This window comes from Danio rerio, chromosome 7, assembly GCF_049306965.1.
Source record: "Danio rerio strain Tuebingen ecotype United States chromosome 7, GRCz12tu, whole genome shotgun sequence".
Lineage (NCBI taxonomy): Eukaryota > Metazoa > Chordata > Actinopteri > Cypriniformes > Danionidae > Danio > Danio rerio.
Window position 1 is genome coordinate 70,512,931 of NC_133182.1, and position 26,646 is coordinate 70,539,576.

At 34.8% G+C, this 26,646-nt stretch overlaps 2 protein-coding genes across 21 annotated transcripts in view; one reads left to right on the forward strand and one right to left on the reverse strand.

Annotated features, from left to right (window-relative positions):
• tmem41b (transmembrane protein 41B) lies at positions 1-25,296 on the reverse strand. Of its 19 annotated transcripts, XR_012382461.1 has the most exons (10): positions 16,019-16,060; positions 15,812-15,921; positions 13,099-13,216; positions 12,883-13,011; positions 9,180-9,273; positions 8,971-9,075; positions 8,745-8,883; positions 7,146-7,321; positions 5,794-7,032; positions 1-3,251 (listed from the first exon to the last, which is right to left on the reverse strand). XR_012382461.1 is itself a non-coding variant. In XM_073906803.1 (9 exons), exons 2-8 carry the CDS (start codon positions 15,903-15,905, stop codon positions 7,152-7,154), a joined length of 849 nt encoding a protein of 282 aa, XP_073762904.1. In that variant the 5' UTR covers positions 15,906-15,921; positions 25,151-25,265; the 3' UTR covers positions 3,259-7,032; positions 7,146-7,151. The 19 variants fall into 19 exon arrangements, 9 of the variants coding, with proteins under 9 accessions (XP_073762898.1, XP_073762904.1, XP_073762902.1 ...); XR_012382455.1 differs by having other exon boundaries at positions 5,794-7,321; XR_012382458.1 differs by lacking the exons at positions 1-3,251; positions 16,019-16,060 and adding an exon at positions 21,834-21,963 and having other exon boundaries at positions 3,259-6,058; positions 6,201-7,321.
• The window catches only part of ipo7 (importin 7), a 52,343-nt gene continuing 49,791 nt past the window's right edge, over positions 24,095-26,646 (forward strand). Inside the window, exon 1 of one of the 2 annotated variants that reach the window (XR_012382291.1) lies at positions 24,095-24,281. Coding sequence is in view for 1 of the 2 variants with exons in the window: in NM_200905.3 (NP_957199.2) it covers positions 24,198-24,281 (84 nt within the window). In the remaining variant the exon portion in view is untranslated. 2 annotated transcript variants of the gene reach the window in all.

The following is a 26,646-nucleotide window of genomic DNA, read 5'->3' on the forward strand; positions in this document are numbered from 1 at the left end:
GATGTTACTGATGTATTTAATGATTTCATAATAAATATATTATGCTTCAAGAAGTTAAACAGACATGAAAAGATCTGACATAAAACACAGAACACGACAATACGCTCTTAATTAATTTGTTTGTAATACTGTAATCAGTGAGCTCGATTTAAGAACGAAGATGACAGTGAAAAATACACTAAAGAAAAATCAAGATGAGTACAACTGAAGAAATTATTAAGGGTCAGAGAGGTTATCATCAGCACACTACTCATCGAAACGAATGCATTTCCTCATTTTAGTATCGTACTGGGAAGATTTCGAGATGATACAAACTAGATGCTGGTTTTGACATTCAGAGAAAAACGGCAGACATAAATGAACGCGACAGAAGAAGAAATCAAATGAGGTAACAGAGAAATGATAACCGTTCCTCATCGCACCCTTCAGCTTAACAGAAACATCAGTGCAAACGATAAATTACATAGTTTTATTTCCCAACATTAATTGATGCGTAAATCACGTTTGGAAGGGTCAAAGTCTATCTGTAGCAAACATAAGACATTTTCGTAAGACTTCTTTGATAACGTAAAAGGCAACTTTAACAAAAATGAACATTCGGTTATTAATTACTCATCCTCATGTCTTTCCAAAACCCTGAGACCTTCTTCGGAACACAAATAAACATTTTTTTAAAAGAAATCCATGAGCTCTCTTACCATACACATACACAGGATATTTTACATTTCAGAAAAAGGAACCAAAAGATTGTCAAAAAAGTTTCATGTGACTTCAACTAATCATATGAAGCTCCAAGAACAGTTTCGTACACCAAAAAAAAGAGTAAAAACCACCTTTGTCTTGCACGTTTACTACAGACAATACAACTTATTTGCTATTACTCAGCAACGCAACACACTTGTTATTGCCTGTAGTAAACGCACACTGGGACCTAACATAAGGTGAGCAACGTCATTTTTGTACAGTTTTTTTTTTTTTTTTTTTTGGTATTTGGAGTTTGGTATGGTTATGGTTGAAAATTGCATGTTTTGACAGATGTTTGGTTCATTTTCTGGACTTTGAATGTCTCAACTAAGTTGCATCAAGCTGATACCAAACTGAAAATGTACTCATCCTCAGGTCATTTGGAGTTTGGTATGGTTACAGTTGAAAATTTCTTTTTTTAACAGATGCTTGGTTCGTTTTCTGCAGTCTGAATGTCTCAATAAATTAAAACAGAGGATTAGAGAGCTCCAGGATTTCTTCTAAAATATTTTCATTTGTGTTCTGAAGATGAACAAAGGTCTTATGCAGGGGTCACCAAACTTGTTCCTGGAGGACCGGTGTCCTGCAGATTTTAGCTCCAACCCTAATCAAACACACCTGAACTAGCTAATCAAGGTCTTACTAGGTATACTTGAAACATCCAGGCAGGTGTGTTGAGGTAAGATGGAGCTAAACCATCCAGGTTTATCCCTCCAGGACCAGGATTGGTGACCCCTGGTCTTATGGAATTGGCAGGGACTGAGGGAGAGTATTTAATAACAGAACTTTCATTTTTTGGGTGAACTAACCCTTTAAATGTAGTGTTTAAATGCATAATGTCCAACTAAGTTGCATCCAGCTGACACAGAACTGAAAATTGACTCAATATATCAAAATAGAGGATTAGAGAGCTTCAGGATTTCTTTTAAAATATCTTCATGTAAATATATATGATATGTATATTATGAGTATACAAATGTTTTGGTTCCTTTTCTGAACTCTGAATGTCTCAATAAATCAAAATAGAGGATTAGAGAGCTCCAGGATTTCTTCTAAAATGTCTTCATTTGTGTTCTGAAGATGAACGAAGGGTCTCAGGGGATTGGAGGGGACTGAGGGAGAGTCATTAATAACAGAACTTTTTATTTTTGGGTGAACTAACTCTTTAAATGCAGAGTGTTTAAATAGATAATGTCCAAATAAGTTGAATTGAGCTGACACAGAACTGAAAATCAACTCACCCCCAGGTCATTTAGAGTTAGGTATGGTTACAGTTGAAAACTGAATGTTTTGACAGATGTTTTGGTTCACTTTCTGGATCTTGATTGTCTCTAAATCAAAATAAAGGATTAGAGAGCTTCAGGATTTCTTCTAAAATATCTTCATTTGGGATTGAGGGAGAGCAATTATAACAGAACTTTCATTTTTGGGTGAACTAACCCTTTAAATGCAGTGTATAAATGCACAATGTCCAACTGAGTTGCATCCAGCTGACACAGAACTGAAAATCAACTCACCCTCAGGTCATCCAGATGTAGAGGAGTTTGCTTTTATTGATAGGAGAATACGTTTAGAAATAACTGCTGATAAAATAAATAAATCTGATTTAAAAAAAACACACATGACCTGACTACAGTACAAAACTTAACATGTTGTGAAGCAAAATCAACAGTTTAAAACCTCCTAACGATGGATTTGTTTTTAACAAATATATAGTTTTTGCTTCACAAGACATTCATTGAAGAAGTGGAGTCACGTTATATATTATCCTGATGTCTATACGAGCTGTTCTGACAACAACAGCATTCATTCAGGACAGAGGATCTACTGGTGAGAATGTGGTGCAATAACAAATTTTCTTAAATCTTTTACAGATGAAGGCTCATCTGCATCTTGGATTCCCCGGGTGTGAGAAAATTTTAGCACATATTCATTTTTGGGTGAACAACCCCTTAATCCCTTAACAGTGAACCCAAAACTGACAATTTTGTCATCATTTCCTTACCCTTCACTTGTTCCAAACCTGTTTGGCTTTTTTTTTTCTTCTATTAAACACAACAAAAAACATTTTAAAGAACGTCAGAAACCTGTAACCATTGATTTCCATTGTATTTCTGTTTCCTTTTATGCAAGTCAACGGATAAAGGTTTCAGCTTTCTTCAAAAGAGCTTTTTTGGTTTTCCATAGAATAAAGAAACTCATTAAGGTTTGGAAACACTTGAGGGCGAATAAATAGTAAGTATATTTTCCTTTTTGTGTGAACTGTCCCTATATATGTATACAGTTATAAAAATGATTTACAGTGGCTTGATTAGACTAGGACCACAGCCAACTGTAAATCATACAATACTTCCCTCTTTCACGTGAGTAAAATAAAAATAATGCACAATGTTAAACAAATTAAAATTAAAACTACTGCAATAAAAACAGTAATCAAACCTAATCATTTTGCGTTTTGATTATTTAAAAAAAAATTGCATCCATGAAAGAAAACAATAGTAGTAACACTTCATAATAAGTATATACTAGGAGTCATTTATTATGCATTGGTAAATAGTGAGTTGATTATTTGTTAAGCATTAACTCTACATTAACAGATGTTAGTGAGCAGTTTATAACTGCTGATACAAATGCTGTATTATTGACTTATAAACACATACAGTTGAAGTCAAAATTATTAGCCACCCTTTTGAATTTTTTTCTTTTTTAAATATTTCCCAAATGATTTTCACAGTATGTCTGATAATATTTTTTTCTTCTGGAGAAAGTCTTATTTGTTTTATTTCAGCTAGAATAAAAGCAGTTTTTAATATTTTAAACACCATTTTAAGGTCAAAATTATTAGCCCCTTTAAGCTATATTTTTTTCTGATAGTCTACAGAACAAACCACTGTTATACAATAACTTGCGTAATTACCCTAACCTGCCTTGTTAATCTAATAAACCTAGTTAAACCTTTAAATGTCACTTTAATCTGTATAGAAGTGTCTTGAAAAATATCTAGTCAAATATTATTTACTGTCATCATGGCAAAGATAAAATAAATCAGTTATTAGAAATTAAACAGAAATAAACTCTGTTAAACAGAAATTGGGGGAAAATAAACTAAAAAAATAAACTAAATTAAATATAATGTGCTTAATTGTTTTGTCATGCTTTATTAATGATTAAATTTTTATAACTAAATTTATAGCATTATTTACTAACCACTTGTATTCAAGAGAAATTGGTCGTTTTTAAGACCACTCAGAATGAGTTAGTAAATGATTCGTTAATTATTGAAATCAACGTTTACACATCTAATTATCCAGGCATATAGTAATGGTTACTACACTATGTATGTTAACAAATGCTTTACTAGCACAACTACATGCAGTTTTGTGACCAAATCTAAAGTGAGGACTATTTATGCTTTGAAAATCCCTTATAAATGATAATTAAAGGCTCAGAATCAAATGAACAATAATCTTTGCAATCTTATCTAACAAATTCAATTACTGTAAGGTTTAAACATTGTGAAATAACAGGAGAGTCATAAAATTGGATAAAACAACAACAACAACAATATAATAATTTCCCAATATATTATGATACAACATTTCAATATTACTTAGCGATGTTTAAACTGTAGTAATTTTATTTTAGTTAAGATTACAAAGATTTATTTTTCATTTGATATGGTTTCATTTGTGTATCTTCAAATAGAAATGACTAAAGTTTTTACCTTCTTTAATCCTCGTTTAGAATATAACTGAGCCTTTAAATGTCATTTATAAGGGATTTATAAAGCATAAATAGTCCTCAGGTCACAAATCTGGATGAACTTAATAAAGCCTTTATTAACATACAAAGTAACTATGAATATATGCTTGAATAATAAGATCTACACTGTACGAAATGGCCGTAATTTCGACAGTAAAAACCTGTAAAAATGCTACAGTAAAAATCCGTAAACTAATAAACAGTATGTTTCCTTAATATATACGGTGAATAACCGTAAACTGACTTTCTCAGAATTCCCTGAATGGCACGCCACTTTTTATTGTTGACATTAATATGGATCTTTTTAGTTGTTTCCCCATCAGTTATGTACATTAGAGATTTATGTTACATCTAATGTTGATAGACAATGTTTATTTCATTGCTTTAATTGTATGCGTGTTGCCATACTTGTGTTTAGTAATTGTGTGAATGACACTGAGCACCTTCTATATTACACTGACAGCACTTATCTTCTTGTGGGAAAAGTTGTTTGTGATGAGTTATGGTTCATTATGTAACTTTCTCATCCCCATCTGCATATGTCTGTGTTAACGTGTCTATCTGTGTAACAAAAGATGTGTAGATGTTGGTAATTCAAAATACAGACATATTACATCTATAAATTAATGAAATACGGTAGTTTACTGTAAAAATGAGAAATTACTTTTACGGTTTGTACCGTGTTTTTAATTGTAAAATACTGGCAACCACAGCTGCTGTTTTTTTATCGAAAATTTCACAGATTTATTTTTTTACAGTACATTAATGTTAATTTGAATAGTTTATTAATCATTGATTTACGCATTCTGAAGGATCTAAAAAAAACACCAACTATTCTTAAATAACTGGTTTGTAAATAATGCAGTAATTAATTTAATAATGACAAAATTCATCATTAACAAAGTATGAAAACACACAATTATTAAGCACATTACACGTGTGCTTAGGAGTCAAGAACACAGCATTTGTAGCTGCAGTTATAAACTGCTCATTAAACATAACTAATGTAGAGTTAATGCTTAACTAATAATGAATTCACTATTTGCTAATGCTTGATACGCTGAAAAAGAAGTGTTGCATGCAGAACTGTTGCAAACAATTTATTTGTGTTCCATTTAAATAAACAAATTAAATTTAATAATGTTCAACTTAATTTTTTGTTTAAATTCAGCCCAAATAAATTGTTTACAACAACTTAACGTAAAAAATTGAGTAAATCCAAGGAATCATCTATGAATCATTTTTTCAGTGTAAATGATTCATAGTGTGTAGTTATTATAGTGTCACCACAATAGCTTAAAATAAAACAGGTGTTAATGGTTCAGTACGTGTGACATCAAAATATTAATTCCGTTTGACTTCAAGTAAGCTTTTATATTAAGGCAGAACTTTCTAGATGTAATCTACCGTCTAAATCTGTAATACTAACATGGCATCATCCACATTTACCAGTTTTAGGGGGGAAGAAATAAATCTGTAACACTTTACAATAGGAGAAACATAGTTAATGTTATTAATCATAGTTCTACAGCAGTGTTTCTCAACCACGTTCCTGGAGGACCACCAGCACTGCATGTTTTGGATGTCTCCTTTGTCACACCCGTTACAGCTCTTTCAGTCTTTGCTAATGAGCTGATGATCTGAATGGTTAAACAGACATGGTTTATGTGCAAAGCTGGTGGTCCTCCAGGAACATGGTTGAGAAACACTGAATAACAGCATATAGATCATTTCAATGTGGATGTCATTGGACATTTCCAGCTTGTTGTCAAACTATTAATAAGACGTGATTCAATCATACCTTGATCTTATAACAGCTATCATTTCTTATTAATAAGTGGAACTTTCTGGACTCTCAGAAGCTGTGTGGAAATTTAAAATGCAAAACAGCAACTACTTCAGAACCATTGTTATTGGTTACATCCATCAAAATGCTCTATATTACTCATAGTTCAACATTTATTAAAGTATTTTAATTAAGGATACAATTGATTAGCTAACTAACGACGCATTAACTAATCTTAACAAGCACCACGTTTAATTTGAATAATGCGTTAGTTAAGTAATGTTAAACTATGATTAATATATGCAATACATAACTAATAGTCCCGTATTTTAAAGTGTTACCGATAAGTCCATAATAAGAGCTTAGCAATGTGGTCTATAGTTAGCATCAGCACACACTACACAGGGCACTGTTGCATAATCCATTCACAGTCTCAGCTGGCTTACGAAATAACATCGAACTCGGTTAAACTCACAAAGCTCCCCCTCAAAAGGTTTCTGAAGCATGTAATACTTCATCGTCAAAGTAGAGCACAAAAGTTGGCACTTTCCATTTCAGCTCAGCGACTTGAGAGGGAGTGAACGGCTCTTTCTCCAGTGTATCGCACATGAATCACTGCTGTTTTATATGAACTTTAAAATCCACTGAAGACGTCGACGTGGAATATATTGCTAGAGAAAATCAGTGACGATTGAATCTTCGTTGCGTGACAGTGCTGTTGAAACTATGGAAGGCCGGTCCTGCCCTTTGTATGAGGGGTCGGTCATACATGCATAAAAGAAGAAGTCGAAAATGAGGAGAAGTTTAGAGGATCAGTATCATTCCTGAGTTGAATCAAGCAGGGGTGGGAGACCTCTCTCTACTCGAGCTTTTGCTGGAGTTTCTTCTGAAAGCAAACCGGCAGGATGGAGACGACGGCCAAAACCCCCAGCACCAGAAGAGAGTTCCAGGACACGGCCTCGCCAGCGGTGGTCAGTTTGTAGAGCGTCGTCCCTGCGTTTATCGCCACAAAGGACGGAGGAGCCACTCCTGTGAATATATTAAACACATCCAAAAACTATTAGATGATTCACTCATCAGTTGATCTTATATATTGAAGATACATAATGGATAAATGATGACAGTAAATAATATTTGACTAGATATTTTTCAAGACACTTCTATACAGATTAAAGTGACATTTAAAGGCTTAACCAGGTTAATTAGATTAACTAGGCAGGTTAGGGTAATTAGGCAAGTTATTGTATAACAGTGGTTTGTTCTGTAGACTATCAGAAAAAAAATATATAGCTTAAAGGGGCTAATAATTTTGACCTTAAAATGGTCTTTAAAAAATTAAAAACTGCTTTTATTCTTGCCGAAATAAAACAAATAAGACTTCATCCAGAAGAAAAAATATTATCAGACAAACTGTGAAAATTTCCTTGCTCTGTTAAACATCATTTGGGAAATATTTAAAAAAAGAAAAAAAAAATTCAAAATGTGGGCTAATAATTTTGACTTCAACTGTATGTGTTTATAAGTCAATAATACAGCATTATGGCTGGCGTACGCACATTTTTTGTGCCTGTCTGTCTGTCTCCTCCCTCTGCTGCGTCAGACAACAGACAGACTTAAAGGAAGAAGGTCTCACGTGGAGAAATACTACAGTAAGAACTAATCTTTACTAATCAGTATTGTGAAGTTGCATTGATGAGTCACACACAATATCGTTACAAAGTTAACGCGCACAATGTAGCTAACGTGCTAACGTGCTAATGTACAAAATAAACCTGATTTAACATCCACAAACCGGGATTGAAGCGTCTTCTTTTATAATTGTTCTGACACGCGGCTGTGCTGATGAAGTAAATCGCTGTAATTAATTACACACTTGCACTGTTTTCAAACACTTTAAACATGTGAAACTTACTCTTAATCAAATTTGATGATGATTGCTGATCCTAGCGAACAGAACAGACCTTTTATTCCCGGTTGCTTTGCGTATGTCTGTCTGGTCTTGTTGACATATACACGTGACAGCCGGAACATGTTAATGCGCGCAGCTGTCAATCAATTCGGTGGGCGGGGGGACCGCACTCCTACGTAAAGTTGCGGTCGGTCTGAAAACCGCTCTAATTGGTCCACCGTTTTTATGTTGTTAAATTGAAAAAAAAAAAAGGACTGGGTGTGTTTGTATCACCCCAATATGATGGTCTATACACTATATATACACATATGTTTGTCAAAATAGCTTGAAAAGTAGATTTTTCACAATAGGTGCCCTTTAATGCCATTTTAACATCCTGAGTTGGGTAAACTATTAACATTGTAGACCTGGCCAGAGAGCTCTCAGAACACACCTCAAGAAATTGCAGCTGACTAACTATATTTAATGCATCCTCAAAGCAGAAACACCACACAAACTGACGTCATTGTTCTTTGTAACAGTGAACTGTTTACACATTCTTACCGAGAAAGGTGCCCAGGAAAAAGACACCCAGAGGCACATTAATGACCGGCGAGGTGATGTTGATAAACCAGTTTGGAAGGAAAGGAGTTATTCTCAGAAAAATGATATAATTGATGAGGTGCTCTCTGTGCTTGTCCACCTACAACGACATTAAACAGCATCAGCTTAACATTGAAGCCAATCAAACTTCATAAATAAAAAATGAATGTTTATTTAGAAACATCACCTGTTGTGACCATTTCTGAGCTCTCTCCGTGAGGTACTTGTAGACCATCGGCCTCCCGACTAAATAAGACAACATATAGCAAAAAGACGCTCCAAGGCCTGAACACTGTAAAACACAAAACCGGTACATGTGACATTTACATATCCTGTTTCCTGCTAGACGACTAGACAAGCTTTTGAATTGAATTTGCATATAAGCAAGGAACTCACCAGACAGACCAGAAAGAGAGCTAAAGGAAAGGGGTAGAGATAACCAGACAGTATACTGAGGAAAATGGAGCCTGGGATGGCAAATGTCTGAAGGCTGAGAAAGGCTTAGTTAAGGGTTAACTCATTAGTAAATTAAAACAAAACACATTTGTTACATAACACATTGTAAACACAATTCATGGATAACCCAATGAACTCATCTGGCAAAGGACTAAGAGGTTAACCTATTAGAATAGACTTGAGTTGTGTCAACCATATAGCGTATGAGTTTAGGCAAGTCATATCACTCGGCGGCCATCTTTGAAACAACTATCAGGCAGTATGCTCGGGCATTCAGTTTGAATGGGGAAACATCAAAATCTCCAAAATAACTTCCCAAGCTTACAATTCCAATGTCCAACCTAAAACCTACCAAATATCAACGTCTAATTATGTCACAGCTTGACGGTGTGTGGACATTACTACAATGACGTCTTTCAGATGTTGGATTTTGGTTGCCATACCGGACGAATAAATGTCAGTATTTGACGTCAATATGATGTTGGTTTAAGATGTTGGCTCGACGTTGGATTTTGGTCACGTTTTAACAAAATAAAAAAAATCAAATATCAAAGTCTTTTGACATTGTTATTGGACATCAAAGCAAAGTTGTCCTTAGACACTGGCTAGACGTTGAATTTTGGTCGTTGTTGGAGTCACGCAAAATCTGCAGAAACTCACATTGCGTCTGAGCCTCTCCCTCAGAGAATCATCAGTCTATAGCAATCGCTGATTGGCTCCTGTACTAGAAGGCGGCGCTTCATTCGCCACATTGACCGTTACACTTTTACCCATTCAAAACTACACAAGTGACATGTCTTGTGTGTTCTATAGCCTTTGGTTTAGTGTAGTCCCAAATGAAACACTAACATTTTTACTCGTACATTAAACTCATTATTTTTAACTCATCTATAGTTACGCAATTGCACAGAGTTAGACCTCTTTCTTGACTTCACACAGAAACAGCAATGCATGCCAGCCTGACATCACTTTGTAGCAGAGATGCTATTGGTTAAGGCAGCTTGAGGCAGAAACCGCGAATATGTCTGCGGTCTAGAGGTATTATTGTTGATGACAACAACATTGCCATAGCAAACTGAGAGATATGTAAACTTGGAATTGCCTGCCGGGTAGGGGTGTCAAAATTATGTTCTTCGGTGCCCCGCGATGCAGACGCGGACTATTCGGTATCGGTTCAGTAATAATCATAACCGGTTATGTACTGATGTCATTTATCTCCCATAAGCTCTGTCGCGAGGGAGGTGAGCGCAGGTATTTACAACACTCAGGAGCCAACTCAGGGCCGGCCCTTGGCATAGGCAGTCTAGGCAAATGCTAAGGGTGCTGTACATCCAGGGGGGCACCAGAAATGAGCGCGGTTAAGTTGGTTTTGTTTTCGATACTCCTGACATATTCAGCTATAGACGGCAATAACTCAAAAACCTCTTACTCTAAAAAGATCTAAAGTGTGTTTCCTACAAAAAGACAAAGCTGGTAATGTTTCACAGCTGTCTTTTTCTTTCTTTCTTTTTTTTTTTTTGCTCGACATTACGACCACTGCTCCGTTTAAGCCCTCGTAATATGCTTTTAGCTGGGAGAGATCGTGCTTAGCAAAGCTCTCAGTAAGGGACCGTTGGAAAAGTTCATCTTTTTATAGTTTTTTTTTTTTTGCTCTGCTCAGTGCGACCTCTCCCGACTAAATGCATATTGCGAGGACTTAAGTGTGTGTGTGTTTGTTTGGTGGCGTATATGTTTGTGTATGTGTGTGAATGAGAGACAGTGTGGTGCTGTGCCTCACCCCAAAATATATCACTGTGTATGAAAAGCATCGTCAATGCACCGGGATATCGAATTGAACCGAATCGATGGCATGATAATCGTAACCGAACCAAACCGTGAGACCAGTATAGGTTCACACCTCTACTACCGGGTATTTTAAGTGAAGGAGCTATTTGTTTTTATATTAGATACTAAGGGTGTCACGATCCTCCAAATCCTCGATTCGATTACATTTTCGATTCTAAAGGCACGATTCGATTCGATTTTCGATTATGAATTAATTAATTAATGACCAATTAATTATTTGTAGCCTACCGTTTAAACTACCTGACATGCATGGTCTTTGTTTTACCTATAAACAAATCATACAGTAAATGAATAAAGGCAAGATACACACATAATTACCACCTGTCAATCACTTTTTCTGTGGGACTCGTGAATAGGCAGTAATCTGTGTCGTTATAATGGCGTCGGTTAAAAAGGTGCACAACCAACAGGAACCAGCCAACAGTATCTGAGGTGTTCGCTAAAATGACTAAGTACAAGTGAGTGAAAGATTGAAGCAGTCCTCTGACTGCCTGGACCTGCTCTCTCGAGCGCATGGCTGTGAGTGCGTCTGTGTCTGTGTGGTCACGTGATTTGCATTTTCAGAGGTAGAGAGGAAGGAGGGCTGCTCAGAAATGCTACACGCCACTGTGGATGTCAAATTGTTGTTGTTCTAAAATGCCATTTAAAAACAAAGACAGTGTAAACAGGGCCTGAGTGAACTTTTCGCGAGCGGATTTGCAACGAGGGCGGGCGGAGGACCGCTATGCCGGTGTTGTCTATCAGACGAACCGTACGTAATACGTACATAGCAGAGCTTGCAAAACTGTGTTGTTTTTTTGTCGACAACACGAACGTTGTCAACATAACTCACTGGAAATCCAAAATGCTTACACACCGGCGACTTCATTGAAAGAGGAGAGGGTTTAAGTTCTCTTGACGGGTCTCCTGCTTCTGCAGTTTAACAAGCACTTCAACAAGCGTGTTTTTTTCCCACTTGGCAAGCCAAGCTGACGTGACATGGGGGCGTGGCAGCATCGACGATTCTATTTTTTGATTCGATAATCGAAATTAAGCATAAATTTCAATCGATTTCGATTAAAAATCGAAATCGTGACACCCCTATTAGATACATTTTATATTTACTGTTGCACTAAAGTCCAAAAGTGAAGAATTTGTTATTTATTACTTGATTGTTCAAGCTTCCTCACAAGATTGCACTGATTGGGAAAAGATGCTGAATATTAATAATTATTGAATTAAGTAAACAAAAAAAAGGAACATTCTGGATCTGTTACTTCGCTCTTCTTTATTCTTTTTTATGTTTTATAGAAATATCGGATCAGGACATCGGATCAAAACCTGATTAGGACATCCCTAATGTTCTTATTATATTATTCTGCTTTGTCTGTATAGTTATGAACACACTTGTTTGTAGAGTAAGTAGTTTTACCATTTTCTGTCATTTACTATTCCTAGTAATTTCTCCCATAGGCAACTGATTCAGAAGTTCTAAAACAAACGCAAAAACGAGCGGACTTCCACATTGAAAAATAAGGTCAATACGGAAATATAAATTATTAATAGCATTTTATCAGTGTTGCATCATTTTTTTTAAAGATCCCAACCCTCGTCACGGCACCGTATAGAATTTTACATGCTCAAACTCTCGTGTGACTGTTACTTTAGCCATTCATCATCTGATTCATTGAATGGATCTTAATTAAATGAATAACTGATTCCTCAAATGGACATCACTGTGGAAGTTTCCAAATTAAAAAAATATATATTGACAGTTAGCCTCTTGAAAACTCAAGATTAACCCTGTCAAAAAGGATACAAAATGTATGTAGCAAAGTACGCTAAAAGCACTTGGGTGTAATATGTGTCCTTATATTTGGACAGTACTGTCCCCAGTGCCTTTGCATCTTCCATGTCTTTGGGGATTTTAATTTTCTCTCTCTCGTCTCTGTAAAGCATCAAAAAAAGACATCAAAAGTTATCATAAAACATTTTGAAACTTGAAAACTTCAGTCGGGAGTGGATGCAGACTTACTCGCTCAACTGTGGGAAGTTTCTGAACACCAGATACATGACACAGGCAGAGCAGGCGAAGATAACGACGAGGAGGAGGATTGACATGCGTGCAGAGGCTCCACCTGGTGACTGGGCTCCTTGGAGAATAGTTTAACAGCACACATCATGAATAACCTCTCATAATATCTGAGCAATGTGTTGCATACATTTGCATCACTTGCTTACTATCCTCAGGGGGATTAAGGGCTGTGAGAGCTGCCCTATGTGCAGAGTTAGACAACTACAATACCAAAAATCATCTTACACATGCAGAGTGTGAATCCTGTTCCATTATTGACATCTGAAGTTTATTAAACATAACTGGACTTTTAGATTTAAACAAAAAAATTCTGATTGATTCTGTACTGTGCAAACAGTCACTTTGCTCTTTAGAAATAGCAATGGCAATATGCACAGCTAGTGTTTTTCAGCCAATGATAAACTTCCGGTGAAAGCTTAACATGACTATTTTCAATTTCACAAGGTTCCTTGTACAGAATCGATGTTGTAACGTTATTAAAATACACTCAGGTAAATAAACTTAACCATTTGTTAAGTTGTTCAAGCAAAAAACGAGATGAAAGACTGTGTAACCGCTAGCGTCGTCAGAAACTTCCTTGAAGATACTGGGGTAAAATAAACTGTCATATTTTAAAGACATGGGGGGGGGTCCGGTCCGAAACTTTATATCGTAAAAATCAGTGATCTTCACTGCCTGATATAAAGAAATCAGACCTTAAACATGGCAACTTTGTAATTAAATGACAGTTCACCGGAAGCACTGAGCCTGGCTGGCTGTAATTAAAAGTCTGTGTGCAAATTACTCCATTAAACATTTTGAAAAATTAAGATAAGTTCAATCTTAATTTATTCGAAAAGCTCAATTGCATTGTATTCCAGTAAACAGAATACTTTGTGGGTTTTAACGCTTTTCTAAAAATTTGATTTAAATAATTACAATTAGACATTTTCTGAGTATTTACATTTAATAATTGTTATTATTACATTTTTATTTTTATATTCAAGTTATAAATGTCCAACATGTTTTGCATGTTTTATATTTTCACCTAAAATTAGTTACCCTATAACAAAAAAATGGGTTTAATTATAGAATTATATTGAATTATAATTAATTTGTATGCTAGGATCCTTAAACATACTGTTAATAATCCTTAAACAGACTCTTACCATGTAAAATCGAATTATTACTCATATTATTGAATCTAAAATTATTAGGTAATGATATCTAAATAAACCTGACACGATATTTTGGTCATCATATTGTTACACCAAACCCCATTTGCTAAAAAATTTGAAAAATAAATTCTTAAAAATGACTAAGATCACAAATAATATTTTGGTTTTAATGCTTGGAATCCCCTTCTAACCTTTGACACATTAAATAAACAAGCAAAAATAAGTAGGCTCATTGAAAACTAAATATCTAACTTAATTATGCTAATAATCTAACAATTTATTAACTCCTATTCACTTGAATTTATTTCGGGCAACCAAAAACTGAAGAGTGCCTGCCCGAAAGGCTGCCAGGGATTTTGAAATGTTGCGGATTTTGTTAGAGATATTTCTGGTCTACAAATTGTTACACCAAAATGACAATTGCTAAAAAATAAAATAAAAATAAATAAATAAATAAATAAAAAATTCTTGGAAAATAATAAAATCACACATAATATTTTGGTTTTAATGTTTGAAATTCCCTTCTAAACTTTGACACGCATTAAATAAACAGGCAAAAATAAGTAGGTTAATTGAAATCTATATTTCGAACTAAATTATGCACAACTTATTACCTCCTATACTTGTGACATTGAATAAAAAGGAGATATTGTCTGACATCCATACTGACGTCCATTTGATCAACATGCAGTTAATTTAATATTTTGAATTTGTTTGTTATTTTCATGATCATGTAGGTCTTTTCGATTTGGGCCACTTAAAATTATTTCGGGCTAGCAAAAACCGAAGAGGGCCTGCCCCAAAGGCTTCAGGGATTTTGAAATTTTGTGAATCCCGTTAGAGATATTTCTGGTTTACATACTGTTACACCAAATGACATTTGATAAAAAAATGTTAAATAAATAACAAAAACATTATTGGAAAATAATAAAATTAAACATAATATTTTGCTTTTAATGCTTGAAATCCCATTCTAACCCTTGACATTCAATAAATAAACACACTAAAATAAGTAGGCTCATTAAAAACTATATTGCAAACTTAATTATGCTAAAAATATATAAATATATGACCTCCAATTCTTGTGACATTGAATGAAAAGCTCATATCAGAGATTGAACTATGCCTTGCAGTATGAGTAATGCAAACCCAAAGCAACTGTATTGCACAATACTGACGTCCAGTTGAACCATTTCATATTTTTCATTTGTTTGTTGCGGTTTTATTTTGTAGATTATGTCATTTCTACCTTTATAAGACACACTTTAGAATGAATGATTAACCAACAAAATCATTCAACCCTCAGTTTGAAGGTTTACCTTATTTTACAGTAACATATTAAACCAAAACATTCAAACGTCCGCTGTCACCTTTTCCGCTCCTAACCAAAAACAAGATATCTCTTTCAAAATATACATCTATTATTCCTCCATATGGAAAGAAACATAATAACTACATTAGTCTGAAACTAGGACATTGTGTCTGAATTAACGTACCTTTGGGGACTGGAGTTTCTTTGGAGGGCCTCGGTTCCTGCTCCACCAGCGGACTGCTCTCCGTCTCGCGGTTTCCTGCTCTCTTCTTGGCCATGACGATCTTTTTTTAACTAAAGAAAATAATGAAGGCAGAGCTCAGATGTTCACTGAGATCATACATCAACGTGAAAGCTAAACGCAAGGTTTCAGCCGGCTTTCTCCTCCTACTTCTTAAGATACCGGTGACCTGTGACAGTTTTTTCCTTCTTCGGCGCTGTTCTGTGCAGATGACGGAGAAACCGAGAGGCTGCTGCCGCCATCTAGTGAAGATGTCGAGGAGATCGTAAATACTGTGCTAAACACCTACACTGTTCCCACTTTCACAAAACAAAATGTATGCTGACTGTACCAAACTGTAAACACTTTTTTCACTGATCTAAAAATATTAAGACTCCCTGACTTTAAGAGTAATCCTAAAGCTCTCAAGAAGACATCAACTGCTAAAAAATATACGTATTGTACAAGATTAATATGCTTGAGTTATGTTGTAAATGCATTTAATGTTTGTTGTTTGTTGTTAATTTAAACACCTACACTTTAAAAAATGTTGGGTTCCAGACATTTTGTTCATCTTTTCCTTACACAAATAGATAAAGTTAATTTAATCGTTTTTACAAATTTAAGTGGATTGAACTTAAAATAATTAGGTTGTCCCCAAAAAAATAAAAATAAATAAAAAACACGTCAAAAGTTGTGTTGATTCAGCTCATTTTAAATATGTAGTATGAGGAAGCCGCTATATATATATATATATATATATATATATATATATATATATATATATATATATATATATATTTTTTTTTTTTTTTCTTTTTTTTTAGAGTACAACGATTACTATGGTATTCTGAAGAAACTTGAAAATCCAAGTTACCGTTGTAAATTTATTAACTGATGATAACCGTTACAAAAAAGTAATGTTATTGGGATAGGTGCCTGTTTTGTTTGTTTTGTTTAGCTGCATTGACCATTTTCAGCACTGTTAATATCGATTTGTGTTGGGATAACATGGGCAAATTAAGTTAGCTTATTCATTCATTTATTTTCTTTTCGTCTTAGTCCTTTTAATAATTAGGATTCGCCACAGCGGAATGAACCGCCAATGCTTTACGCAGCGGATGCCCTTCCAGCTGCCACCCATTGCTGGGAAATATCCATTCACACTCATAAACACACATACACCACAGGCAATTTCATTCATTCATTCATTTTCTTTTCGGCTTAGTCCCTATATTAATCCGTGGTCGCCACAGCGGAATGAACCGCCAACTTATTCAGCACGTTTTTACAAACACAACCCATCTCTGGTAAACATCCACACACACTCATTCACACTCATACACTTCGGACAATTTAGCTTACCCAATTCACCTGCACCGCATGTCTTTGGGCTGTGGTGGAAACCAGAGCACCTGGAGGAAACCCACAGCAACACGGGGAGAACATGCAAACTCCACACAGAAACGCCAACTGACAGTGCAGAGGCTCGAACCAGCGACCTTCTTGCTGTGAGGCGACAGCACTACTTACTGCGCCACCGCGACACCACTACAGGCAATCTAGTTTATTCAATTCACCTATACCGTGTTAGCAATTTCCCCGTTCAATAAAGTCTGTTTAAAAATAAGCGTTTTTAATAATGTTTTAATGAATAGTTGAGTATTTAAACCTCAAAATAAAAAATTTAATTACGTTCAAATGATTCTTTCATATTATTTCACATCAATTATTTTTGAAGAATTTTAGTAACTATAGCCATTGTGAAAAAAGCCGAACAAAAATTAAAGTCAGTGGCTATCAGTTTCCTATAAGAATATCTTCACTTTAATGCAGTCACCTCAAACTCAATTCCTGGAGGGCAGCAGCTCTGGTTTTACCTCCAACCACCCCCACTCACGCCGGCTTTAATCCGCTTGTTAGGTGGTGATGTGTTAGTGATGTATGTAATTCCCTGTCCAAGCCGCCACTCATTTGAATTGACAAAATACTCATTTATGACCACTTTTTATTTATATCACACATGAAAGTGAATTTTATATGAAGACATAGTGTACACAACAATCTCTGGTCTTGCTGCATCACAAATACCAAAATTTTAACAATTTATAAGAGAAATTTTCACGGTCACTTGAAAATGGTCACTCTTTGGCCATCAGATATAGGCATGGACATATATATCGTGATTTTCGAAAGTATTACATTGCTGTGTAAACGTTTGTCTCCCCATTCAGTTTCATAGAGCGCCTTTTTTTTCTTTTTTTATTATGCATTAGTTATTTACAAATAAAGCAAAAACAGGCAACAAAGAAAATTCCAAAGATAATTAAAAAAACAAAAAAAAAGGAAGACATTCACAAGACGCCAAAAACAGATTCATAATAGCTTACAATAGACAGAGCTTTTACATTTTTTACAGCTTTGAGAGACTTCATTAACAGAGTAATTTCATTGACAAATATCTTGTATAAAGGAGGAGATTTTGAAAGTCGACATTTGGGGATGAAGAATTTACCATTTAAAATGATAAAATTAACAAAGTTTCATAGAGCGCTTGGATGCGGAAGCCCCTTCGCGTGACGTCACACATAACAAACGGATAGTCTCTATTAATCTTGAACACCTTGCTTAGTTGGATCAACTGTGTTAGATTAGGGTTGGGTTGAGTTTAAGACCTATGCTTTAAAAGAAAGAAAAAAAGAAAAGAGAAAAGAAGACGTTGTCTTTAAAACATCTAGTCAAATCTTTTAGATTGAAAGGAACTGAAAAAAGTGTTGCATGCAGAACTGTTGCAAACAATTTATTTGTGCTGAATTTAAACAAACAAATTAGGTTTATTAATATTCAATTTAATTTGTTTGTTTAAATTCAACACAAATAAATTGGTTACAACCACTTAGCATAAAAAATTGATTTTTGAGGAAGGGGACAACTTAATTGTTTTATGTTCAATCCACTAAATTTCTAAATACTAATAAGCTAACTTGCAGTGCGGTGCCACAGTGGGTAGCGCTGTCACCTCACAGCAACAAGGTCGCTGGTTCGAGCCCTGGCTGGGTCAGTAGGCATTTCTGTGTGGAGTGTGCATGTTCTCCACGTGTTTGCATGTATTTCCTATGGGTGCTCCGCTTTCCCGTCCAAAGATATGAAGCATCCCTTTATCATTGTCTGTTTGGAAAGCTAAATTGCTTCATTATTGTCGGTAAAAGCAATATTAGACGAGTAAACTTAAGAAGAGAACTTGAGTAAACATTAATTAATTTTCTTTTCGGCTTAGTCACTTTATTCAGGGGTCGCCTCAGCGGAATGAACCACCAACTTATCCAGCATATGTTTTACGCAGCGGATGCCCTTTTAGTAAACATACATTGTAGTATTTTAAGATTGTAGAATGTGTTTTCTTTGTACTGTTAATAGTATTAATGAGTACACTTCACTGTAGAAAAATCTGTCAATTAACAAAATAAGATTCTGTATTTTGTGATTCACAAGTTTTTTCGGTAGATGGTTGTGAATTGCATTATAGGAGCTTGATCTTTGCTCTGTCGGCTTTTGATGTTAAAAACTCAATGACATTTTAGTAGTTTAAAATAATATAATATAACAGACAATGTATGGCTTTTTATTAAAAGGTTTTTGTAGCATAATATATAACAGTAACCTAGACAGTATATGACTTTAAACTATTAAAAATGTTAATAAAAGTGACTTTTTTAAGGTTAAAAGTTGTTGGAAGAAAGGTCTAGATCCCATAATGCAATTCAAAAGCATAAATAAGCAAGAGAAAATAAAAAAATAAAAACATTAATCAAAATATAGAAAACTGCTAATTTACAAACATTTTTACAGTGTTTAGTAGTTAGTTACTTTAAAAAGTGAATAAATCCGTTGTAACTTGGAAGTGTTAAGCTGACTTCATTTTTATAATTATGCAGATAAATCATTTACTGAATAGTTTTAATGCAATGGGTTTACTCACTTTTTAAGTAAAGTCAACAAATCACTTTTTCTTTACAGAGTAGCGATTGTGCATGCATGTGCAAAAAAGTGATCGGAAATCTAAAGAAAACTGAAGTAATTGTACTAAAACTATGCAATAAACTTTGTACTTGGTAGTTAATCAGATTAATGGCGGGTGGAGCTAGTTAAGCTTTCATTTTCAAATGACCTGTGTAAATATAGTCTGAATATAAGGAATGTTTAAATAGTTAACTGTGTAAATAGCTGAATATAAAGGCCAAGTCTTGCCTATCTCTCTTGAAGAACCTTGACACAGATAAATTACTTTTTGTTATGGTTGTTGTTGTTGATCTTGTTTCGGTCAGATCCGGTCCAAGGACTTTAATAGTAATTAAAATATAATTCATTTCACTTTAAAGGGATATTTATATTTCCCCCGGCAATTTAAATTTACTTACTACTTAAACTCAAGTGGTTCCAAACCTTATTTATTTATTTATTTATTTATTTATTTATTTATTTATTTATTTATTTATTTATTTATTGTTGAAGACAGTAGATATTTTGATCAAATGTGAGAATGTATAATATTTTTAAAAATGTAACCACTGACATCTATAGTAGAAAATAGTACTATAGTTTAGTTTTTAGTTTTAGGTGAACCACCTTTAGGATATTCAACTTATTTCAATGTGTTATGGTCTTGCTCCATCACCTGGTTCTGGCTCATCATAAATCATGTCAAATGACTTGTCTGTTGATTGAAAATTATCCCAAACATCATACTGGGGATCCTGTTTGTTTTTTTTAAAGGGAGTGAACAGGTAGATAAAAACAAAATTTTTGGGGGGTCATGGGGTGACACGGTGGCTCAGTGGTTAGCACTGTCGCCTCACAGCAAGATGGCGGCTGGTTCGAGTCCCGGCTGGGGCCAGTTGGCATTTCTGTTTGGAGTTTGCATGTCCTCTCTGTGTTCACATGGGTTTTCTCGGGTGCTCCGGTTTCTCCCACAGTCCAAACACATGTGCTATAGGTGAATTGGATAAACTAAACTGGCCGTAGTGTATGTGTGTGAAAGAGTTTGTATGGATGTTTCCCAGTACTGGATTGCAGCTGTAAGGGCATCTGCTGTGTAAAACATACGCTGGATAAGCTGGTGGTTCATTACGCTGTGGCGACCCCTGATGAATAAAGGGACTAAGCCGAAAAGAAATGAATGAATGAGATTGACTCATGAAACACTGATGAAAGCCATGTTTACACCGAAGATGATAACTAACCAAAACTATTATAATACATTATTTTATAACTAGCCTACATTATTATCCTTCGAGAGGGAAGGCTACACTTTATAACAATAGCAACATTGAATAATTATGTTTTCAGAGCCATTTAATTCCATTCAACGATAAAAACATTTACCAAAATCCAGTTTAGTCAAGTTTTGATAAGTCTATTTAAAGGTAGTTTATCAAAACTTTACTCGTTTTTTTTCCTCACAATTACTCGGGCTCAAGTGGTATTAAATTTTTAGGAATTTTGCTCTTCTGTTGAATAAGATATTCTGAAGAATGTTAGAAGCAGACAGCAACCATAGTAGAAACAAACAAAAATACTAATAGGCTACTATCAAAGTGAATGGCTGCTGCTTTCCAAAAAATGTCAGTATATCTACATGTGTTTCCAACAGAAGAAAGAAACTCAAACAGGTTTAGAACAAGCGAGTAAATTCGTTTGTTTTATTTTTGGGTGAACTACCCCTTTAAGGTTTCTGAACAGCTAGCCTGCGCGGTGCTCGCTTGGCATGTGATATTTAACATCAACAACAGCACACTATGTTCTTTTTGCGAATAGGCCTTAAACTGGGGGTTTTCCAGACATCTTTGCTTTTCAAGAACCACAAAGAAAGGGTTAATATACAAATGTACTTTTCGGAAAACTGTTCTATGAAACACTGACACCATTGTCCTGCAGGGTTGAATAGCAACTCCAGCAAACGTGTCTGGTTTGTATGGTTGGTGCTTACCAGTTGCCCTCTGGGAATGTAGCCTACTGTATTTCGGACACACTTCTACTGGCATGAAACTACGTTGAGAAAAATATATCATCAGGTTCATCTGTAATGTGTTTTTTCAAATGCAGGTGGCAGTGTGCTCACTGGAATTTTTCTTGGAAGCTGGATAAAGATTTTGTAAACATCTCGGGACCACCCTGATATTTGGAACTGAAAGTGCTTTTTTGGAACTTATTCTGACCTCACATTTTCAAGTTCCAGCCTCAGAAGTAAACCTGTCAACAATGTTCCCAAAGCCACTGGATCCTCGTGCTTCAGGCCCCGGGCATAAAAGGAAGTGACTAAAGACAGAGCATTAATCTCTCCGAAGGGCCTTTTTAGGCACTGCACAGGCTAGAAATCACAGCGGCTCAATAAAACCCTGCACACAAGGGCCAAATGTGCTCCAGGCTTGTGGCACACACAGCAAAGCCATGAGCTTCTGCCTACTTTAATGTGCATGTTTGAATTAACTAATGTAAAAATAAAATCCCAAACTTTATTAATCTTATCAAGCAATTTTGCTTTCTTTAGACAACTTGAATTATTCATTCACTCATTCATTCATTTTCTTTTTGGCTTAGTCCCTTTATTAATCTGGGATCACCACAGCGTAATGAACCGCCAACTTATCCAGCAACTTATCCAGCATATGTTTTTACGCAGCGGATGCCCTTCCAGCTGCAACCCATCCCTGGGAAACATCCATACACACTCATTCACACACACACACACACACACACACACACACACACACACACACATCCACTACGGACAATTTAGCCTACCCAATTCTCCTGTACCGCATGTCTTTGGACTGTGGGTGAAACCGGAGCACCCAGAAGAACCCAGAAGAACCCACACGAACGCGGGGAGAACATGCAAACTCCACACAGAAATGCTAAATGACCCAGCCGGGACTTGAACCAACAAACTTGTGCTAAAAAGTGCTAAAGTGGTTAGTGGAGCCACTGTGTCGCCCTATGCTGGTGTAGTTCTAATAAACTAAAACGGCTTAAGTTCAGTATAAATGTCACGGCTGAAGTTCAGTAAGGGCTCAGTAAGTTCAGTAAGGGGTCTACAGATGAAAAATAGCCATTCTTGGCTAATTCTGGCACATTTTACAGGAATGTTTATTAATGTGCATTGACCCTGTAAACAAATAAACTAATCTAAGTTCTGTTGATTTCAGATCATTGTGCAAGTGTCACTGCTGAAGACAGTCAAGTTATGTTTGATTCATGAACCATGAACTAAAAAAAAACTAAGAAATACAAAAACCATATTCAGGGAAACAACGAGTTATTCTTCTCGGGTTTTAAATAAAAGATTTATTCATTAAAATAATATGCAAAAATAAAATGCAAAAATATGAAAAATAAATGCTCAATATAAACCTTAACTTTTATATATATAATCCGTAATCCGGATTACGGATTTTATTTACAGTGTGTGTATATATATATGTATATATATGTGTGTGTGTGTGTATATATATATATATATATATATATATATATATATATATATATATATATATATATATATATTTATATATATATATATATATATATATATATATATATATATATATATATATATATATATATATATATATATATATATATATTGGTAAAAGATACTGAATGAATGAATGATGAATGAATATATATATATATATATATATATATATATATATATATATATATATATATATATATATATATATATATATATTACATTTTACATTAAAATAAGCCTTTTTTTCTCAGTCTGTTGTGTGTAGTTTCAGTAATTGCAAAGATTAAGCTATTTTCATTGTCTTTAAAGTAAAATAACTGAACTTAGAGGTTTTGCACCGGAACTATATATATATATATATATATATATATATATATATATATATATATATATATATATATATATATATATATATATATATTCACACTTTTGACCAATGCTATGCTTGAGACTTCTGAATATATTTAGTCTAATAAGTTAGTTAGATATTCATAACAGCAATAAAAACACGATGCATGTCATTCATTGTTATTGCGTACGCAAAACTGTCCCCATGGAAACATTTCTTGTTCAACTAAACATATTTACTTCTGAACGACACCGACGCAGAGTCAAGGACAAAAACTACAACTCCCTACACGTCCTTGAGCGGAACGGAAACTCGCTGTGGAGAAATTGGCGCTGATCTATCCGGCCCATCTCGCCTGCTCTTCCTTTCGCGCCGGTAGCCGAAGAATCGAGCGTCCATGTGCGCAGCGCCCGGGACTTCATAGACCACTGAGCCTTCCGAATCCGAGCCAGACCGCGACCTTTGCAATGGATCTCAACACTTTGATCGAGGCCCTTCGGGGCACCATGGACGCAAATTTGCGTGAGGCCGCAGAGAGACAGCTGAACGAGGTAAAGTGATCGGATGATGGTGGTGGTGATGATGGTGGCGCGCCTCGGGCCTTGCGCAGCGGGAAAGCTCTCGCCGCTATCCGTCTTTCTTAAAATAGATATTTTGCAAATGTATTATGTTAACGCATAGCCTTTCAGCCATGTATAACTTGAGTTAACAATGCATCAAAGGTTTGATATCATATAGTTTTTACGTTTTGTAACACGCGCTAGCAGCTCGTGTCTGTGTACTACGTCACGGCGATAATGGCTCGCGCAAGTGTGATTGTGTTAAACAGACTAAACGGCGCTCAATTATAACAAGACTTTAAAATATTATCGAGAGTACGTAATGTTTTATACGTTACTATATTTTGAGGTAAAATAGCGATACATGTGAGTGTATTTAAAGCTGTTTATGTGCTGTCCGCGAATGTGCTAGCGCGTGAGATGCTAGGCGCTAGTCTCACGTGTCAACATGAGGCAAAAGGCTTGTTGTCATTTCACTTTCTAACGTTAAATAAAGACTTTCACCAACTGAACGCACATACTTTCTAATAGCCCTACTTAAACCAATACGAGGACAGGTTGTATACTTAATAGTTCATTAAATGTCAATATTTTAGGCCCGATTCATTAGCAAGCTGCGTCAGAATTATGAAAGAACTTTGATATCAAGCTGCAAATCGCGTCATTATGATTGTATACATATGTAAAACTTTATGACGACGTCTTATTTGTTATGTTTATCACGTTATATGGTGTGTGTATATGTAAATGTTTGTTCAACATGGCGCACAGAGCTTTTACTGACGTCTACAGGAACAAGTTTTGATTTGAACAGCGTGTAAGTAAATTTTAAAACCTACATGGTATTTCATGGTACTTACCATAGTGCATGTCCAAAAACGGAAGTGTAATTTTAGAAGACAGTTGTTGACAATCATAATAGACGGTGGTTTCCGTCGAAACCTGATTGGATTTATAATTGTCGCAGTTATTTGTGTTTTTCCCATGGTTATAACGAGGTTTAGGTGGCATAAATAATATTAGCAATGACAACATGGTATACTTTAATGGGCAGGCACAATAATAGGTATTCTATTCGTTTGCTTGTAATGGCATGACCATTTGTTGACCATTTGGTCATGGTATGACCACTGTACTTTCTAAACAAACAATACATTGTTAAACCCATTGTGTGATGTAAGGGTAGTTTTACTTTCAGAATCTGTTTTAATATATCTATACTAGGGTTGTCACAATACCATTATTTCATGTTACAATACTATACCAGCTGAAGTATTGTGATACCAAGTAGGCATAAGATTCTGATGGTATGATAACCTTGGATAAAAGTATTACGATTTTGCGGTATTGTGATTACTGCTCTAAAATATAATATTTTCAAATCCTTTTCTCCTTTGAACACAATATATTTTTATTTTGAAAAACATTTAAAATATTTTGGAGTAGTAAACATGTCAGGCTAAATAATTCTAGTCAATCATTGACTTATGCTTCATTAGTTTCTAAAGCAAAGATTTCATTAATGTAAAATGGCATTTTTGGGTATCTTTTCTGCTGGAGGTACTGTTGTCCTAATAAACAAACCAAAACAAACGTAAATAAAAAAAATCATACATGTAGCATGGGAATGGTATTACAGAAAATGTTGATGGTTTTAAAACTTTGACTTTTCCAAAGCGTGGTATATCTTGAAAATGATTATCGTCTCATGCCTAATATCAAGTAGTATTGCAATGCTGTAATTCATAACTCAAATCTTTGAAATAGAGAAAATTGTCAGAAATACTATATTTTAAAAAGATACAATAGGCGTACTTGAATTAAATTCGTTATTCCCTTATTATTGAAAAAAATATTATCATGTCACTTTACCTAAGTTGTATTCCTTTGTTTTCTTTATTTTGTAGATGGCTGACCAGCAAAAACACATTAAAACAAAGATAAAAATTATACCAAACAAAATTAGTTACAAAAAAGCATTATTTCAAGGAAATTAGGCTTAATGAAGTAGTAATTTTTTTTTTAAACGTTTCGTGTTGCAATTTTGTTTTTTTTCTCTCTTGTTTTTTTATTTATTTTTTAGTCTTTATCAGGTAAGAATCCAAAGTAATAAAAAAAATTACTTTCTGAGTCTCTATTTTATTATTTATTTAAACTTTTTTTTTATTGTCACGGTTGTTGCAGCTACTAAACCATATTGATGGAAATAGAAATGAACTGATTCACATTCGAACTGAAGCGTCAGAAAAACGTGCAATGGGCTACCTTAAAAGGCGTGAATTCTGCACAGTTTTGCAACCTTATATTAAAAAATTATTGGTTGCGCAAACGTGTGAGCATTTTAGTGACTTTTCCA

Bases quoted from the DNA above. Each gene is read 5' to 3' on its own strand.
- tmem41b (XM_073906797.1), bottom strand. From the start codon at position 15,905: ATGGCCAAGAAGAGAGCAGGAAACCGCGAGACGGAGAGCAGTCCGCTG. The intron at 9,076-9,179 runs GTGAGTTCCTTG...TGTGTTTTACAG, and splicing joins CTCTCTTTCTGGTCTGTCTG to TGTTCAGGCCTTGGAGCGTC. The intron at 7,322-8,744 runs GTAAGAATGTGT...ATATATTCACAG, and splicing joins TTTCCTGGGCACCTTTCTCG to GAGTGGCTCCTCCGTCCTTT.